This window comes from Vulpes lagopus, chromosome 3 (genome assembly GCF_018345385.1).
Source record: "Vulpes lagopus strain Blue_001 chromosome 3, ASM1834538v1, whole genome shotgun sequence".
Taxonomy (NCBI): Eukaryota; Metazoa; Chordata; class Mammalia; order Carnivora; family Canidae; genus Vulpes; species Vulpes lagopus.
The window spans coordinates 154,610,952-154,631,092 of NC_054826.1; the positions used below are offsets into that span (position 1 = coordinate 154,610,952).

The 20,141-nt window shown below is 33.8% G+C and overlaps 1 protein-coding gene across 13 annotated transcripts in view; it reads right to left on the minus strand.

The window, feature by feature from the left end:
* ADGRL2 (adhesion G protein-coupled receptor L2) overlaps nt 1-20,141 on the minus strand; it is a 189,913-nt gene that overhangs the window by 38,751 nt on the left and 131,021 nt on the right. For 5 of the 13 annotated variants that reach the window (XM_041750511.1, XM_041750508.1, XM_041750509.1 and 2 more), the window contains exons 4-9: nt 17,918-18,027; nt 10,964-11,764; nt 4,090-4,383; nt 3,433-3,536; nt 2,379-2,564; nt 1,503-1,541 (exon numbers count right to left, since the gene is read on the minus strand). In XM_041750511.1, coding sequence (XP_041606445.1) covers nt 1,503-1,541; nt 2,379-2,564; nt 3,433-3,536; nt 4,090-4,383; nt 10,964-11,764; nt 17,918-18,027 — 1,534 coding nt within the window. The remainder of the gene's footprint in view (nt 1-1,502; nt 1,542-2,378; nt 2,565-3,432; nt 3,537-4,089; nt 4,384-10,963; nt 11,765-17,917; nt 18,028-20,141) is intronic. The other 8 variants (XM_041750512.1, XM_041750510.1, XM_041750520.1 and 5 more) reach the window with 3 other exon arrangements.

Consider the following 20,141-nt stretch of genomic DNA (forward strand, 5'->3'; position numbering starts at 1 on the left):
GGAACTCGCTTCATTTGCATAGTGTAAGTCAGCTTCTGATTTGTAATTTAAGGAGTTTTATTAGTCTTATCTGAGCAGAGAGGCTCATCTGAGAGATACTGAAAATGACACTGGTCAGAAATTAAGGTCATGCTGAAACTTACAACATATACACATAATTCTCTGATGACATGCTTTTTATTAATTTGAAACACTCCTTATTTATTACCATTTGTACTTTTCTAGTGGAATCAAAAACGATCATTAGCCTAATCATATGCCTTAAGTAGTCTCTCCCTGCCAAAGGAAAAAAGCTATTCTTTTCCCACTGAGATATATGTCCTGGGCAACATACCAATTATTACATTTCACACATTCACTAATACCTTAAAGGTGAAATGAAAATTTCAATATGACAAATTCTATATTATACTTCAGCAGTTATTTCTTTGCCCCCGTTAAACAGGCTAAAAAGGACATTCAGAATATTACTACCTAAAGACAGACTTTCCCACCATCTATTCTTGTAAAGTTCTCAGGTCCAACGATGTCTATTAAGAACTAGTGACTTGCCGTTCTTTTTTATTTCTAGACCTTGCCAAGCAAAACTGGGAGTCATGGGTTTTGAGTAACCTCTCTTCTACAAAACTATAAGCTTCTTTTGTTTTGTTGTCATATGTATCTGTGTTAGTTCTTTAACGTTTGATTTACTAAGGATACAGTCCCCAGATGAGGACAATTAGAAAAAAAAAAAACTACCCTCCCAAAAGAAACGTCTAAAATTCACACAATAAAACGAAACACAATCCAGTATTATTATTTTGATCTATCACACAGAACTAGCATGACATAGTTCCACTGTCGGCCTCAGCATGTTTCCTATTACTTGGATATACCAGGGAGAAAAACTGGCTGGAGTGAGCAAGGATTCTGAGCCAAACAGTGGCTTTCTGTTTCTATTAGCCTGATAAAAACCAACATAGCACATATATTGATAACACTGTCACATTATTTATAATTCATTTCTAGTAACCCATCCCCATATCAACTTGATTCTAGAAATGACTCCTAAAATTTTCAAGACAAAGCCTATTTTATTTAAGAGTACACCACAGAGATAAGAAAGCAGTGACTTTTTCATGCACATACATTATGACTATACAGTCTTTGATATGATAAACTGCCAAGAATATATCATAGCTGTTTTACTCAAGTTGTTTTTAATCCACAGAGATGACAACAGGAAACAAAGAGACTATATGATTACTTTCCAATTCAGAGGATATTTCATTAAAATTCTTGTAATGTTTGGATGAATGAAAAAACAGCAAAAATTATAAAGGTAAATTATTTGCTTATTCTGAGAGTAATATACCTGAGAAGAGCCAACATTTGTACAGCTGATATGGGGCACATTATATAATTATCAAAGACTGAAATACATTGGATCATGCAGCAAGATGATAAAGCGTGGCAGGTAGCTGAAGAAGGGAGAAAGCAGGGTGACAGCACAGGAGAGATACCTTAAGGTAAGCCCTGCATGTCTTCTCTCGTTTTTGGAGCTTTTTAGTAAAAGAAAAGAAAATCAGAGGTTAGATTTTATCTGTTGAAAATGAGGAAAAAAGAAATCCTCAAAACTTAGGCTGGTGTTCCCGATCTCAGTTTATTATGCATGGTAGTCCTCTGGATTTTTTTTTTTTTTTTGAGTTTACAGGGACCGCCAAAACTGCATCTTAAGTTCATAGCTGCATTTTCTTAAGTGTACTAATCCAAAGTATCACAATAAAACCAGAGACAAAATATGTGGTTAAAAGAGACAAAAATGTCTGCTTTTTTTAACCTCAGAACACCATATTAGCCAGAGATTTTTGCTTAATATGAATCTCATATGCTTATTTAAAAGTATGGTTAAAATAACTACCAAATTTTGGTCATATTAGGAAAAATTAATAGCATAAATACACTATCCTCCTAGAGAGGGAAACTTGACCTTCTCCAAAAATCTGCAATTGAAAACAGTATTACAGTGGCTAACATTCTTCTATGCGTCACAATTTTAGTACAACCGTAAGAGTTGCATGTTTTAGTGTACAGAGTATGAGATGCATAACACATAATCCCACCAAGTGCAGTTAATGCATTCTTAAGTGGGAGAACTGACCACAGTCAGGCAATGATTGCCACCAACTAAAATCTCCCTTAGAGATTTTAACTTTTTTTTTTTTTCCCCTTATGTTGTTCGTTTCTCAGCTATAATTCTTCCTTGGGAAATTAACCAAATTAGAAATTCTGTTTCTAAGAATATGTCAAGGGGGCCAGAGGTTTGGCAGTCCAATGCCAGAGGAATCTTGAGCTGCCATACAAAATGTCTGATTAAATAACAGGAAATTCCTACCTACCTTGTTATAACTCCGTCCAGCGGAATCCTTTTCACTAGGTTTCAGTTCCTGCAGCTGTGCATCAAGAATGTCCACCAACTGCTCCATCAATCTCACTGAAGAACTCACATCCCCAGCAAACACCGGCCCTTTGGTATGTTTAGCCAGTTCATTGGCAAGACTAGCAGCGTTTTCTCCACTTCTGATCTGAAATGACAATTTATATTATCTCAGTATGATTCCTTGCTCTGTTTGTGGCTTTTTGTTCTTTTCTTGAGTATCTTTGTTGTGGTGAGAGAAATATTTGCAAATATGTCAAAATCTGCAACAAATTGAGACCAATAACTTTCTCTTCATTTCAGATGATTAAAGGTTCTTAGATCCTCAACATACAAAAGAAATTCTTCACCAGACATTTAAGAGAAATGAAAGGAAAAAAGAAGTAAACGAGAAATCCTTTTTAAAGTTTTTAAGATAGCTTTCTCATTTCACTGTCACCATTTTAAACTGCTGTTTAAAAATCTTATTTATTTATTCCAATGATCCAGAAATTTAAATCAGGATGTAATCAGTATGATACTGGGAGTTATTATCTACTGCTTGCTTGCATTTCAGAAAGGTAGATGAGGAAGGAGAAACTAAAATGTCATTGCATCGCATTGTAATATTAAAGTTATTAATGCCTTTTAAAGTAGTTTTTACTTATTCTATCATAATCATCTGTGATATAAACATCTGCTTGCATTCTGCGGATTCAGTTGCAAACTTAATGATATTTGATTTATTAGGCCGGTGGACTATTTGTCTTACAAACATCAAAAGAAAAGAACAAACTAAATATGAATGAAATTAAGCAAGTATCTACTCATTAAAAAGCTTAACATAGAAAACAGCATGCCCCAAAACATATGTAACTTAAATAAACAGTTTACAGACAAAACTATGCATAGCTTTTTATTTTTATACTGAACAAAGAGCACTGAAGCCGGTTTTAACATACAAAGCTAAATTATTTATGTTAGACGTTAAAGCCCTTAATCACCAATGTGTATCATATTAAAAGGTTCCAACCAACCTTCTGAGCCAGCTGATTTACCCAGTGTGAGGTACAGTTGCTAAGATCGGGGCCCTTAGGGTTCCATGTTCCAGTAGAAACCATGCAGAGATAGGAGGCAGTTCCTACAACAGATGTAGAAAACAACAGTGAAATTGAAACCATTTTTCTGCATGCATTCGGGAAATCAGCTACAATGATACTACACTGCACGTTAAATTTTGAATAAATGCTAATGGAAGTGGTTGACAATAACTGACAAAAAAGTAGGGTATAATGCAGATTATAAACAGTAAATATAAAGGCAGCATCGAAATATCAGACATTTACAGCAAACAAACAAAAAGCCCTTGATTTTCTTGGGATTCATCCAAAATGATACTTGTAATGAGAAAGGCAGCTGTAAGGAAGCCTTGCTGGAGTCTATGGGCAAAAGATGTCAGGCTTGACCTAGGTCTTTAATAGAGAGAGGTAGTAATTCACGGCCTGATCTTAAATAACGTTCTCAGTTCACGAGCCTTTAGGTTGCCTCCAAATGCTGCATTACCAAAGTTAACAAAAACAGTAACAAAATCAGCTATTGTAAATGGCTCTCTTTCCTCAAGATCACTTCAGTATAATTCAGAACCTACTCATACTACATTTAAAAATATACGTTTGGCATTTTACAAGAACTACCTCTTGTTCCCTTGGGACATGGTCGTTCAACCATCATTCCCCTTTGTGTCTGAGGCCACTTTATCCCCCTCGCGTCTAATGCTTCGCAGAATCTCTCTGGCAGGGGAAAAATATTTGTTACAGGAGGAATTTTGGTTGTAGAAACTGCTGGAGGTGGTTTTGTCCCTTTGCTTCCTTCCTGTGATCCAGCTACAGTTGTGCTCATAGGGCCTTTCTGTGAAGTACTGCTTGTGGTTGATACTGTGGTTTTGAACAGCTCAGCTGAAGAAGTTATTGTCACAGCTGTGGTAGGCACTATGGAAAAAAGATGAGTATATTAATCTCAAACACACAGTTGCACTCACATACAGGCACACGCGTGAATGTGTATATGCACACACACAACACAAAACTCCTCCCCCATCAACTACCCCAAAAACCTAGCAACATGAGAATTAGTGAAAACACCAGTAGGTTGCAGAAAGAACACATCCCTTTATTTATCCTAGTTTATTCATATTGTTGGCTAAGGAATGGTAGTTTAGGCTTTACTATAGATTTTTCGGTATGACTCTAATTGTGTTAAGTCTACTCCTCAGTGAAATATTTGATAATACATTTTAAGTATATTTCATCATTTATCATCCAACAGAAACTGAAGGACAATTTTAAATGAAGTTTCAGTGTCTATACCAAGTATATGTTACTACGAAACAATACAGAAACAATTTTTTATATAAATTCATACCCTACAAATAATCAAATTCGAAGCATCAATAAAAATCTGACAATTATATATAATTAGGACAATAGAAAATTTAAAGTCACCCACTCTACATCTTGCAGGAAAATAAATACTGTGACATCTTTGCACCCAGCAGCCATTCTTGCTTGAGAGATTTTTGAGCATGCCTGATTAGATCCAAACAGAAGATAAACTTGGCATGCTTGTGCTGTGTTAGTAAGGAAACATCTGAAGCTTTTTCGTCAGGCATATTTACATTTGGAAATGTAGGTAGAAAAAGCAACTAGTTCTGGTCAGGGGTTATAATGCAATCTCTTATCAAGATAACAGGTTAGATCAAATCAAGCCTAATTTGAAACCAACCCTACCTATTGCATGGACGCTTAACAGAGGGTGTAAAAGGAACTACAATTACACATTTTAAAGTAGAAATTTAAAAATAAATTATTCTGTAAGTCAATCGGAGAAGAACAGACATCATATGGTCTCATTCATTCGGGGAATATAAAAAATAGTGAAAGGGATTATAGGGGAAAGGAGAGAAAATGAGTGGGAAATATGAGAGAGAGTGACAAACCATGAGAAACTCCTAATTCTGGGAAATGAACAAGGAGTAGTGGAAGAGGAGGTGGGCAGGGGATGGGGTGACTGGGTGACGGGCACTGAGGGGGGCACTTGACGGGATGAGCACTGGGTGTTGTTATGCTGTATGTTGGCAAATCGAACTCCAATTTAAAAAAATACAAAAAAATAAATTATTCTAAAAGGTTAGTTTTGATTTCCATCATTACTTTCAAACTGTTAAATCTACTAGGTTAAAAAAATAATGGAGCTTAAAGTTTTCTTCATTAATTGTAATTAGTTTAAACAACTAAAATTCTGTTGGTAAAACTTTAATGCTATCATTTGAAATCTATTAGGTGATCACACTGAAGTTTTATCAACACTTATAGTTTACTGGCTCTTGAAACCTTATATATACGATGCTTTATATTTAAACTAACATAGTACAGCAAATTAAAAATAACTTTTTTTCAAATAATCTTATAAAAACATTAGCTTATTTTATGCTATCTCTATAATGTAAGAAACAAAGTAGAACCTTAAAACTTAGAAAGCAAGTTCCTATTATCAGTAATATGTTTATTATTTTAAGCTCTGGTCCATAAATAGTTGTTTATATCATGTCACTATTAACAGAGTATCCTATCATAAAAAGTAGCATGCACCTGTTTCCAGTTCCTTAGTAATGAGATACTTCTTGCTGTCAATAAATGCAAACTACACACTTTCTACACTTTTTTCCCTTCTATCTCAAGAGGAACTTCTTAATCATGTGTTTTATTTCCAGGGCATAATTTATTGACCATATGAGAGATGCCGTGTACATTAGTCAAACATCATGCCTAGCCAGCTGCTGCAGAAACCTATTCAAACCTGTCTATCTTTTTCTGTAAAGCACTTGCCTGACATCTTGTTAAACCTCTGTAATTTTCTTTTGATTACAATGCAGCCAGGCTTTCAGTACTTTCTCAATTAACATTTGTCAAAAGCATCACAATCTTTTACAGAAGTGTCAGATGACTGCCTCTGAATCAAATCTTAAAGAGTAGTGGCGAATCAGAGCAAAAACGGAAAGTACAGAGCAAAATGGGTTTAGTGCCACACCATCTTATGTATCTCTTGACACTACACTAATTAGTACATATTTAGTCACTGAAATATGTCTTAACAATACTACCATTAGTGATTCGTTAGCTACATGTCAGGAGAGATTCACAGAACTGAGTCAAGGTAGGTAACAAAATGACATCTAGGAAATGGATAAAATTTCTTGCAACATGCTATAGCCTCTTTGCATGCATTTTTGATAATAAATTTCATACATTTTCACCATTTGTTCAATGAAAGTTTAAAGGGAATCAATACATTCTTCAAACATAAATCAATGAAATATTGGGATATCATGAAAAACATGAAAATGAACTAATAAGTGGCAAAATTAAACCCTCTTCAAAGACAATCAGAATTTCCAGAGTTTTGCAAAACTTCAGCTAGTTAAGTAACTTTACAGAAAGCATTTTTTTTTTCTAACGATGAAGCCATAAAAGGTGAGGTTGTTTCTAAAAATTAACATTTCTTCCATAAGTGAAGACAGGTCCCAACAGGGCATCTGATAATGATAAAAGCCTACACTTATTCAGCATTTATGTACCAGATGCTATGCTAATCACCATTCATGGATCATCGGATCATCTTATTTAATCCTTACCACAACCCCGTGAAGTCGGCACTATGATTAGCTTCCATTTACAGATGACAAAATTGAGCCATGGAGAAGGTTAGGCAATTTGTTTAAGGTCACCTGGCCATACTCTTAAATGTTACGATCTTACTTTTCTAGGTAAAAGATTTTCATAGACTCTGGAAAATATGGCATCCCACAAAGCAATATGCCCTTATTTTGGAGCATTTAACTGATACTTTTCTTTGTAAACCTCTAAAACAAGAAAAGATGTGGGAAGGTAACATAAAATGCTAGAGCAACAGATGATAACAAGTTTCATAATGTAACTTATGTGGCAAAAGATTCAAAACTCAAGAATACCCTATAAATGGTAATAGAAAACATGGTAATAACTCACAACAGAATTATATCTCAAATCTAAACCTTATATTACAAAGTTTTGTTCCAGAGTTCAGTGTCATATCAAGCATCCATATTAAATGACTTAGCATTCGGTCAACCTTTGTCATTTGAGTATAGAGACCCAGAAATAGTACTAATAAAATACTAATAAACATATTTAAGAACTACCCTTGAAAATTTCAACAAATACAGACAGAATGCTTCAATCTAATACTGTGCTGTTTACTAACAACCGTATCCATTTATGCAAAGGGTAGTACTTCCCTCATCCAGGTCCAAGAACTCATTGTTCACTGAATGAACTCTAATTACAATGAGTCTGTAGCCTGGAAAAGCAATATGTATAAATTTACCTTTATTCAAAGTCTAAAAATAAAGATCATCTTTTTTCAGCATTATGAGTAGAAACATGTTTCAAGGAATATGTATTCTATGCTAAACACTTCCTAAGTAAAAAACCTAACTAGTTCTCTTTATAAATATTTTTCCTTATATTATTAAAGTGTCATAATTCATAATTATTCTAAGACAAATATTCAGGAACTGTCAAAACTCAAGACACAATATTTTTTCAATAATATTGGGGGGGGGGAGCACCTGGGTGGCTCAGTCTGTTAAATGGCTGCCTTCGGCTAAGGTTATGACCTCAGGGTCCCGCGATTGGGTCATCTCTCTGCTCAGGGGGTCGGGGTTCTGCTTCTCCCTCTCCTTCTGCCCCTGCCCCCTGCTTGTGCACTCTGTCCCTCTCTCAAATAAATAAATATTTTTTTAAAATAATATTTAGGACATCAAATTTGCAAAGTAAATATAAAGCAATTCAGATTAAGAAACAGAAAGAGTTAAAAGAGGACTGAAAGGGTTTCTCCTAAGCTCACTTAATTTTTTTAAAAGATCTTATTTATTTATTTATTTATTTATTTATTTATTTATTTATTTATTTAATTCATGAGAGATACAGAGAGAGGGAGAGACACAGGCAGAGGGAGGAGCAGGCTCCCTACGGGGAGCCCGATGCAGAACTTGATCCCAGGACCCTGGGATCAAGACCTGAGCCAAAAGCAGATGCTCAATATCTTTTTTCTCATAAGGCAATTTGGGATGTTTCCTATAACTCAACTGTTTTGTTTTGTTTTTTTCTCTAAAAGCTAGTACCACCCTTCTCCTTTATCCTATAGGTTTGTCAAAGGCAAACCTCAGGAATTGACAAAATTTGACATTTTAATATTGATCCTTGTGTTGATCTTTTTTGTAACCCGTGTTATTCTCACAGCTGTTACATTTATTTTGGGTGGCAATAAATCTCTCTCCCTCCATTAGGAAAAAGAGAAATAAAATACTTTAAAAAATGCAAATTCATATCAGACAACACTAAAGGATTGTGAGAATAAATTGAGTACAGATTCAATTCAACAAAGAATCATGGCCCCATCTACTTGTCACAAAGTACTTTGTGAATACAAGATGAGTAATAATGTCATTTTCCATGTGTGGTTTATATTCTAAGCAAATAATTTGATCCATTTCAGATGAAAAAGTCTTTGATAATGTAGATATTTTTGGAAAGAGCAGTTATCAGCTTTGAAAATGGGAAACTTATGCATATTTGGTAGTTGTGTTCTTGCAACTGTGTTTTGTTATCCAATATAGTCAGCCATCCCTAAATATTCCCAGAAAAGTAAAAATTCAAATTGGCCCCTTATTAAGCTCTTAGTGATAAAAAGTTTTATATAACCTAAAATTTCTCTTGCTGTTGTTTGAGCTATAATGTCTTTTAACTCTCTTGTAATTTATCTTTATCTGCTTTTAGAGATTCCTGTCTCATCCAAGATACGTGCTGATATCTATATGCATGTAGTTGAGGTCTCGCAAAACTATGCTGGCCCATCAATTTAGGTCAAATCAATAAGCCACTGTCAGCTTTTCAGAAGTGAGACCCACAAAACTGATGGGACAGAGCAATCAGAGAATTCAAGTTTTCAGCCGTCATAAAACAATGACTGACTGGTTTGGCTGTAATTTAGTCTTATATACCAGATTTGCTACCACCTTCGTTACTAAGGTATACATTGTGCTGTAAAATTATGATTCCTTTTGTTTTTCACTGTGGACGGTTTCATGGTGTATTAGGTTCCCATACTTTTCCTCATTTATAAACCCAAGCCTTTTCTTCCTAACAGGGCAAGTATATTATTTCTTAGCCCCAATCATGGTTTTCGAATACATCTTTTTATTTTTCTTTGAATTTTTAGCCTTATGGGATCTCTACATGGTTCGGTTGCTTCATTTCTCTAAATGAGCTCTGTTTTTCCTTTCACCTTCTCCCTCTCTAAAGAGAGCATAGGGGGACTGGGTGGCTCAGTGGTTGAGCATCTGCCTTTGGCTCAGATCATGATCCTGGGGTCCTGGGATCAAGTCTCCCATCAGCCTCCGTGTGGGGAATCTGCTGTAGAGTGTATGTATTGCTTTAACAGAAAAAGATACTAACTTCTTTTTCACCTTGTTGAAGACACTGCTTTAATCACTCCAAAGAACTTTCTGGTTCCTAAAATTCTGAAGTAACTCAATAATCAGAAATTCCAATTAACTCAGTAAACTGAAATATTCAGATCTTTAAAACACAAATATTACTGTTCAAATAGAAAAGACTTATAATTAGTAGAAGCTCTATAACAATATATGAATAGGTTACTTTTATCGTGAGTATGAGGTCATTTTGTTGTAATGAAATATTCATGTAATTTACCCTCAAAAATTGTTTCCCACAGAACTGAATTCACTTGACCAACTAAAACATATTTCCAAAGATTTTACATTACTTTCTAAAGTAATGATCCTCCATAAAGATACCTAAAGAGAACACAAATCAAAAATGTTAGCTGATCCATCTTCATAAATCATCACTTGGGATCATTTAATGCTTAGTCTATGCGTGACAGTTAAAGTCACAGAAATACTTATTTTAAAACCATCACTAATTTATCAGGAAATAAAAATGTGTAATTTTACCAGGAAGATGTTGGATGACTCCCTCTCCTACCCAGAGAGCAGATCCCCAAACTTCAGAACACTTATGCCTGACATTGTACATCAAGCCTAGCGATTCTCCTGGGACTTCCGAACACACATTTCCCTTAACCACTGGCGCCAAGAAGTTAAAAGGTCTGCATATAGATTGTAATCAGTTTAGAAGTCAGGTAGGGGGGAAAAAAAAAGCTAACAAGTTTGTAGCTAGTATTACATTTTTAGCAATGAAGAATTAAACTGACCAATGATGCTACGATTATTTGAAGTCAACATTTAAATGAAAAAATTCAGAGAAGGCAAATAGGCCAAAGTAAGGCTAAAATGTACACACTATGTGACAGCATTAAGTACCGTAACATTATCCTTGGAGCTTCAACTCTGAAAAAGGGAAAGAACACTGACAGGGAAAAACCTCCAAGTCTTTTAAAAGTAAGTTATTCATAAAGACATAAGCATTAGCAAGCAAACATTCTTACCTTGGGCAGGATCAGGTGGACCAAACTCCAGAGAATATCGTAAAATGAAGTTATTGTTCCACACGTAGAGTTGGTTATCTCTAGGGTTGTAATCCACCGCAGCAATATACTGGTATTGGTTGGGGAAGGGAACATCTACATACTCTCCTCGGTTTAATCGGGTATTGTAAATGTAATCAATTGCATTCTTGCCTGTTTCACTCTCATTGTCTTGATAAACTGACCTGACCACATAGAGGACTCCGCAGATCATAAAAGCATTTGAGGCAGCACGTTTGTCATACACAGTCTCCCATGTTGCTTCAAATCGAAGAGTGTATGGATTTAGTTGGCTAATAACGATCATTCCATTGTTCTGTTCAGTGGCATAAATGACCCATAAGCCATTTTCATCAACTGCTAGGTCGATATCAGTTTTCCCTCCCCATCTATAAGGTGAGGTATCATGATAGTTGGCATAGTTAATTATGGCCTCTCCACTCTTAATTCTAGTCCTCAAGTCAAATTTCACAATGTTTCTTGTTCTCTCTTTGTTAAAGAAGACAGCACCATCATACACCACAAATCCAGTACCATCTACTCGATTTGGAAGTTTGTATGTTGTTGTTTGGCGACTATTTTGGAAATCTTCTAAAGAAGCATATTCTATTAAAGTATCAGTACGGTAGGGGGTCCAGGGCATGAAATAAATTTTATCTGCAGCCTGAAGAGGGTCCTTGCACCAAGCACCTGCCTTTTGTTCAGCTTCATATATACATGGTGAATCCACAATTGCTTTCAAGGTCCCAGGGCACACAAAAACTAACAGTCACAGAGAAAAGACAACAATTAAGCCAAGTTAAAAAATTAAACAGGCAAATACAAGTTTTAATGATTATAAATCCAAAGAGAAAAAAATGTGATTCATTAACATTCGATTTTACCAAAATTTAATGCAAGTATTACCCTTCTTTCCACTAGTTACAATACTCAATGTACCAGCATAGAAAGTGGCTGGGTTTTATTTTCAAAAATACAAACCTAAGTTTAAGGTCATTTATAACTGAGGTGACAATGTGTATCTTTGCTATGTGTTTTTAATCTTAGGCTTTGGTAATTTATACTTTAAAACTTTGAGCTTTGTGCATAAGAGTGTACAAAGGACTTTATTTTAGTCTCAACTCTGTACCTCCCCCCCCGCCCCGGCCCACTTATAAACTTTCAAAAGCAAAACACCAAAATAAAGGAAATAAAACGAAAACCCAATGTGAAGGCTTATTCAGAACTTCTATAGAAGTTAGACTGAAAACAAAGGTGCTTCGATTGAAGAAACATAAATACTCAGAAAATGTAACTAGGAACAGAGAAAAGTAAATACAAGGAAAGCAGTGATGAAACGACCAGGAGACCCTGTAACCATGGCATGCTATGGAGAGGGTTCTGGAAGCCAGGCAAGATGACACTTTAATAATAAAATATCCAAAGGTGTCAGAAAAAGAGAGAAAGGGTGAAAAAGAAACACAGAAAGGAGCAGCTCCCCCTCGCCGACTTCAGAATTTTTACCCCATCACCAGATTTAGCAGTCATATAATTTCATTGTAAACAGTCGACTTCTTTATGAGGTGCATTTATGAGATCCTGCTGATTATTTTAATCTCAAGAGTGTTGTGGGGGGAGGGAAGGGAGGAGGAGGTAACATCCATAAGGCACATAACAGGGAGCTGGGGTTCAGACTGTATACGTTATTTACCTTTTTGCTCCACTTCTATTTTAAGCATCGGAAGAAAAACAGAAAAAGTGCAAGGAAAAAAGAAAAAAGATTAAAATAAATTGACTATTAGTCTAAGACTGAATTCGTAATAGATGCTAAATATAGGAAGAATAAGAGCTGTACTACTTTGGATAAAGAGAAACACACAACAGGAAAACCTAGCAGGAGAAAGATTCTAAAGTTACATAAAAGAACATGGATCAATCATTTTAGTAGATTAAGGAGGCAATACAAATATGCTGGCATGTTGCTTCACTTAGCGTACCTGAATAAATAATGAAACTCTTCACTAATGCATGGTATATATACTCTTGCCTTTCCAAAGTCACTCAGCATTTTTATCAAGTTTTACTTTATATATGTATGCTACAGACACAAATGCATGCATAAGTGTATCAACCCCATCTACCTTATTATATGAACTCAATATTAAGTTGACTAAAATCAGGTAAGTATAACAACAGGAAAAATAAATATGACAACTCAATTTTGGAGCTTAGGTCAAATTTAATGAATATTAATATGGTTATATTGTAACATTTTCCCAAAGATATTTATGTAAGAAGAAATACATAATTATGCATCTTAGTACTTTTCAATTTTTAAAAATTATTTTCAATTTCCAGAAAAATCCATCTTAATCATAAGAAAAAAATGCCTCCTTTGCAGGAAAATATATAAATCTCCTCTGCTACCCCAATAGGGATTTTGAATGATGGGGTAACATAGTGCCTTTCTTCCCCATTAAGAATTAATAAATTTACTTATTTAGGTTTATATATACATTATAAAATTATTATTAAATTCCCTCTATTATGTATCTTAAACTTGTACTATTAAGTCTATTTTTTAAAAAAAAGTAAGCAAAATACATACAAGGAAAAAGCAAGCACAGTAGGCAAGGAGAAAAAGGAAGAAAGAATTATGGTTAGCTTATTATGAAATCGTCAACTATCATCAATTTACACAGAAAGCAAGCTGGCATGCAATGACAATCATACCAAGCATTCAAAGCAAATACCTTGACCCCACAGACCCCATAAAAGGTAAATGCTTTCATAAAACAAACCTGATTAGTACAGTTATATGAGAAAAAAAATCCTCCCTCCAAGAAGTCTAAAGAAACGGATTATATAGTTAGGAAGGGTGCTATATAAGATTCTTGCTGGTAAATAGAATTCTAATAATTACAAACCATAAAACACTATTTTAGATTATATGTAGGCTTTGAAGTATGTTGCCTGAATTTTATAAAGTGACCAGATTAATGTCTGTGATTCTCCCTCTTTCCTTATTAAAATGCATTAGGGTGTGCTAATCCTCTATCTCCAAACTGATTACTCAAAGATACTGTAGTTGCACATTTCATTAAGATGTCTTAGCTTGATTAATTTTTAAAAATTACAATAATTCATCAAGATTAAATAATGACCTCCCGAAATACCTCAGGGAGAAATATCGTACAAATATTTTTGCCCTAGGAATAGCATATAACCTTCTGCATTAAGCCACCACCTCCCCATCCAACTTGATCTATTTAACCACTTTCAGGAAACATACTTTCTCCCTATAATGTGTAATTCTGACTATATCCAGTAAAACTAAGAAGTTCAGTGTTACTGATATGAAACCGTTCTTTTTTATAAACCAGTAGTCCTGAAACTACTCCTCAATGGAGAACAATATTATACCTGCTTAGAATCAATAACGGAAGGGCGTGGTGGGAAAATGAGGATAAGAGAAATTATTAGTGTTGTGACTTCTCAGACTATTTATATACAGCTGTATTCTTATTTTCAGAAAAGGATGATTTCACTGAGCTGAGTAAATCAATTAAATGTAAAGGATGGGAATAATACATTTTAAAATATGTTACATATTTAAAATAGAACTTAAAATTAAGTTCAATAAAGAATGCATAAAATATCTGTTTTGTATGGATTGAAAATTGCCAAGCTTTATAAATACACTAAAATGACAGTGAATTTGCTTAGCAAAATATTAGAGAAGCCTTTGTGATTTAACTAATTACTTATACTAATAATAGAAATTATATATAATTTATAGTTCTGATGAAAACAGAAGTAACACCCAAATGTAAAAATAAAAAATAATTAAACAAAACCTTTGATGACTGATGAATCACATAAGATATGGATATTGAAAACAAAAGTCCTTACATTATGATTTGTTATGAAAACCCAAAGGACAGAGATCTGTCAAACCAGCCAAAATTCCATCAACCCCGAAGAATATAAAAATACAATAAAATTAATGAAATTAGCATTTTTCATCACATGCCAAATGTATATTGCAACTTGTCTTAAAAGATTGTGTAAATTAATTCATAATAATACATTTACTATTCTATAGACCAAACATAAATACACGACCCACTAACATCAGTGGAGGACCACATGGATATGCAAGACATGAAACTGACCCAAAGACACTTAAGCCTACATACTCTGTATCTGAAGTGACACACTATTTCATTTTGAATAATCTTACATTTATTCATTAAAAATACTTAATCAAAAGTAATAGTTATTTTTCTCGTCAAATAAAACTTATAGCTAAAATTCTGGTATAATTTGGATAATTTCATGATAATTTGAAAAAGAGGGCACAAATGTCAAAACCAAATCTTGTCTGTAGGGTACAAAATTCTAATAATTATTTTCCTTTATCCTAGAAGATCTTTACGGCTTCTTTTAAACACACATACATTCAATTAATTACTAACACTCGGTTAATGATAAAGGATAACCCCAGGATACATGCATTTTTGACACAGGCATTATCTGAGTAGGTATAAATATCACATGTAATATTACACGTGCCTGTCTATAAACATAACAAGTAAAGCAAACAATGACATTTCTAATAAATTCTGTTTAGTGACTTTAATATAAAATTTTCAAAAATCATGGGAAATTTCTTGAGGAAATTTAAATAGTTTCAGATCTGTAAACTCCTAGGGAATCTGCTTTGGATAGAATCTGGCATAAAGCCAGGCAGTAAAAGACATAATAAATGTAATTTTTGTCAACTACGTAAAGTTTAAAAGGGGTATGCAAATGATTCAAAGTACAAAAACACTATTAAAACAAGGAGAATGGGAAAGTTACAGGCTTAAAATGAAAGTATAAGGGATGGGTATAATAGAAACATAAAGAAACAAAAGGAGTGGAAAATGAGGAAAAGAGATAAGGAAATATACAATCCTACCTAATATCAAACAATTTAAAAAGATCCTTTCGCATTAAATTTTAATATTAGTGAAAATCATGCAATATATAGTGTGTCACTACTGTACAGTATATAGGAATCAATTCTACACTTTAGCATGGAGTAATTTGAAAAAAAAAAAAAAAGCCAGACTTATTTCTGCCTCGTGCAAACATCTAGAAAGGTAACAGCAAATTAATTACTAGTGTTTTTTTTTTTTTTTTAAGGACAAAAACTAAAAAGAACAAATACTTCTCTGAGTATAGCTATTTGCAAGTTTAGTGCACAATAATCAATACTTCTGGAGAACTGAAAAAGTAAAATTTTGAAAGTTAGATGTTCCAGAAGATATCCACATTTTCCTTTCTAAGACAGAGCAAGAAATAACTCAAGAGTCTGAAAATAATATTTGCTTAATACTGTTCTTGGTCTATAGACTAGGTTACAGGAACTGGCTCCAGAAAGACAATTCTTGGCAGCTCTGACTGATTCCATTGTTTGGGAATGGATGCTGTATTCCTTTTCTAATTTGAGGACAGAAACCATGATAAATTCAAATGAAAGCAACTTTACGGAACAAAATTTTGGTTAGCTCAAAAGAATGCAACGTTCCTCTAGTGGCACAGGAGAATGATTATGTAAGCCACCAACACTACACACAAGAGAAATAATATAAAGATCAGTGCACTCAGTAGGCTTCCAATCCTACAAATGGTATAGAAAATACTGAAAACAAAAAGCATCCATTTCACAGTAACACAGGAACACAGAGCAGGGATGAAAAGAAAAGATAATCTGTGTTTGGCCTTTAACTGATACCCACAAAAAGCCAATTTATCAAAACTGTGGGCAGAGAAGAGAGAGACCGCACCTTCACAGGATATATAAGAATGTATTACTACCATATTGGACATATTATATCTATCTGAATTCAGCCCCTTGGGTTTTAGAAATATTGATGGTCGGGACATATAAATCTATCAGAGCTAGTCTTTTTTTCAGGGTTCTGGAAAAGGCAATTTCATTATTTAGTTTAAATCCTTTTTTTTTTTTTTTTTGAGGAGGGAAGTGTACAAAACTTTCTTAAATCATTAAAATTGCTGCTAAAGAACTTTCAATTCAGATGCTCATGAATCAAGTTTACAGGACACATCTTTTTTTCCAACTTAAAAAATAAAGAAGACAAGAACACTATTAAACAAACTAGCTTACAAAACTGACCTAATATACTGAAATTTTTGGTTGTCTAAAATGCTTTTTTTCTACTGAAAGTGCCGAATACAATTTAGCAGTATGAATTCTGAGATTAGGAGGGAAAATACACAGAATCAGAGCATTAGCTAAAGACTACTGATGAAAACTCCATCTGAATTTTAAATATCCCTCTACAGGGTCTAATGGATGTTGTCAAGTTAAAAACAGAAGTACATGCAAGACTTTGTTACATCTATTTTATTTACTGTAAGATTTCAACACTGAATCTGGTAAAGAAATGCTCCTGTAAGGACAAGGAAATAAAAAAAGGAAAGCACTTGCCTCAGTTACTACAATGGTAGCTTTTACCAGGCACTAAAGTTACCACAACAGCAGGTAGCCATTCAAGTAGCTCACGATTAAAACCGAAGTCAATTCCTTCTTTAGAAAACTGTGAGCCAAACCAATTTGTCAGCAACTGGTATTGGGCAAAAGTACAGATTTCTATCTGCCCTACTGAATAGCTAATTCAAGTTTGTTTTCTGGAATAACACTAGTCTTAAAAGCCAAACACTTAAGAACACAGACAGACACTTGGCCAGCATCACACTATGGCTTCCTTCCACACTTCATGAAGCTAATTGGAGGCCCGAGTCTGTTAGTGCTCTGCATGCATAATGGTTTTGTAGGCCATAAACATATGCTTCTTTCACATGTGTAGTCTTTCAGCATCAACGAGGAATGCTGGAGAAAGTGAAAATCACAAACTTCATACTTACTGTAAGGGACACATTCATATTGGACTTCAAGATATTTGTATGTTCCAGGGCATGGATCAGGAAATACATCTGACCCAGTAACTACTATACACTGTGTTCGATTGTTGCACCTAGAAAACAAAACAAATCAAGCTGGTATAACATAACCGTTTATTTGTTTTCAATAAAGAAATTTAATACAGAACTGATTCATATTTTCTTTAAGCAACTAGTATTGTAAAACAAAAATTTCAACGTAATAGGTTGCTCCACATTATTGGGCAAATAATGAGCTATAAAAATCCTATTTTATGTTGTAATGCTTCTGTATCATGGGCCACACTACTTTTTAATTCAAAGTAAAAAGAAAATAGCAATTCTCTATTATTCTACTATACATTTAATTGTAATTTTTAGCATATTCAACATGTACTATAAAAGTATACCTGCCACGTTAAGAATCAAAAATAACAATTAAAAATGATACCACGAGCAAAAACAATCATAAACTGAATGGCTTAGAAGTTCTGAGAACATATTATAACAAGGAGGGAGCCAGGTTTTTTAAGTTTACTCGTTAAATCCAGTTTTGAGTTAAGTTTTGTATGACGGGGACTTTCTACAGTCTTCTGTACCAGATTCGAAGCTAACAGATCACACCTCCCATGCTCTGGCTTGATAAATGATAGAACACATTTAAAGCAGTTAGCCCAGTGCCTGGCCCATACCGTGTCTCAGACTGTTGTTACTCTTGTTATGTTCATCGATCACAATGTGTTTATACCAAATATGACATAAATCTAGATTCATGACAAAAATCTAGATTCTTCTAAATTAATACTCTCTGAAATAAAATGTTAAAAAGAAAGACACTAAAAAAAAAAAAAAAAAAAAAAAGAAAGACACTAACATGATGCTTAGAATGTCCTTATTTATTACTATTGCAAGTATTTTCTCATTTTTCTGTTGTCACTTATTCATCATTAGGATTAAGGTAGAATTTCAGGCAATTGATATTTATTTCAGCTCTATGAATTTTTCAAAATGATATTTTCATTAGCTTTATAAAGGCAAGAACCACTTCCCTTTATAATTTGCCTTGATTACATTCCACAGAACGTAATGTTTGCAGGGTTTTATTATATTTTCTGATAGTATATAAATTAAGAAGGCAAAGCAAACAGAACAAGGGCATTATGATAAAATTTATTTAACAATTTGAATACCAGGTATTCTATAGTGCATAAAATAACTGGACTATAAAATGGCAGATAAAGAATGAAAAACCAGCTGATTCTTTTCTTTTTTAGCACGACGAGTAACTAAAGGACAGAGGAAGGAGACCTGCATTAGACAGTGTAGGTATGTTAAGTCATGCACGTTGGAGCCATTTCAACTCAAACCAGGTGGATTCATTTTTAAAGAGCAGCAAGACCTGAAAACTTCCACAGGATCAGACAGGTAACTTTATAGGCCCAGGTAAATGTAATAAACCTCAAACAAAAGTCTTAAATATTACATCAACTATAATATTGCTTGTACAAAAAAAAAATTGCTTGTACAGATATTAAGCTAATGATAACTTTTATCACAATTTATCTAGAATACTATATGCCATATATTAAAAAATACCATATAAAATAATTTTCAAAAGTATGAACAATGAATATGGTGCAGTGTCACATTCTTATGCAAAATCATATTTTACTCTCATTATCTGTATTTTTCTTGAGCTAGTTCAATCATCTGAAGAAATCTGCCAATGGTTCTCCACTTAGTGTAAATGAATTATTTTAATGTGAGTGACAGAACCAATTCTATATCTTAAAATTTTAAATAGCAGATGAATTTAAAGTTTGTCAATATATCAGTATCAAGTATTTCAACTGTTTCATTTTCCTCTTTCTTAAATTTTACAACAATAAGAGAGTTTGCCAAAAACAAAACAAAACAAAAAAATAAATTAAAAAAAAAAAAAAAAAGAGAGAGTTTGCCATTTTGTTAGAGTTTCTTGATCTCCCAGGAATCCTAAACCACTGCCTGGTCCTTACAAAAAAATAAAGTGCTTTTATTTCCTTCCTTATGTTCATTTATACCTGCAAGGATCTTCCCATTATCTCACACCCACACCTTCAGAAACTAACAAATCTAAACTCCTTTTAGTCAGACATATATACTCCCTTGGTGTACATTTTATAGCCACTTGACAAAACTCTGTCATGTTTTTGGGAAAACATGAAAAGAG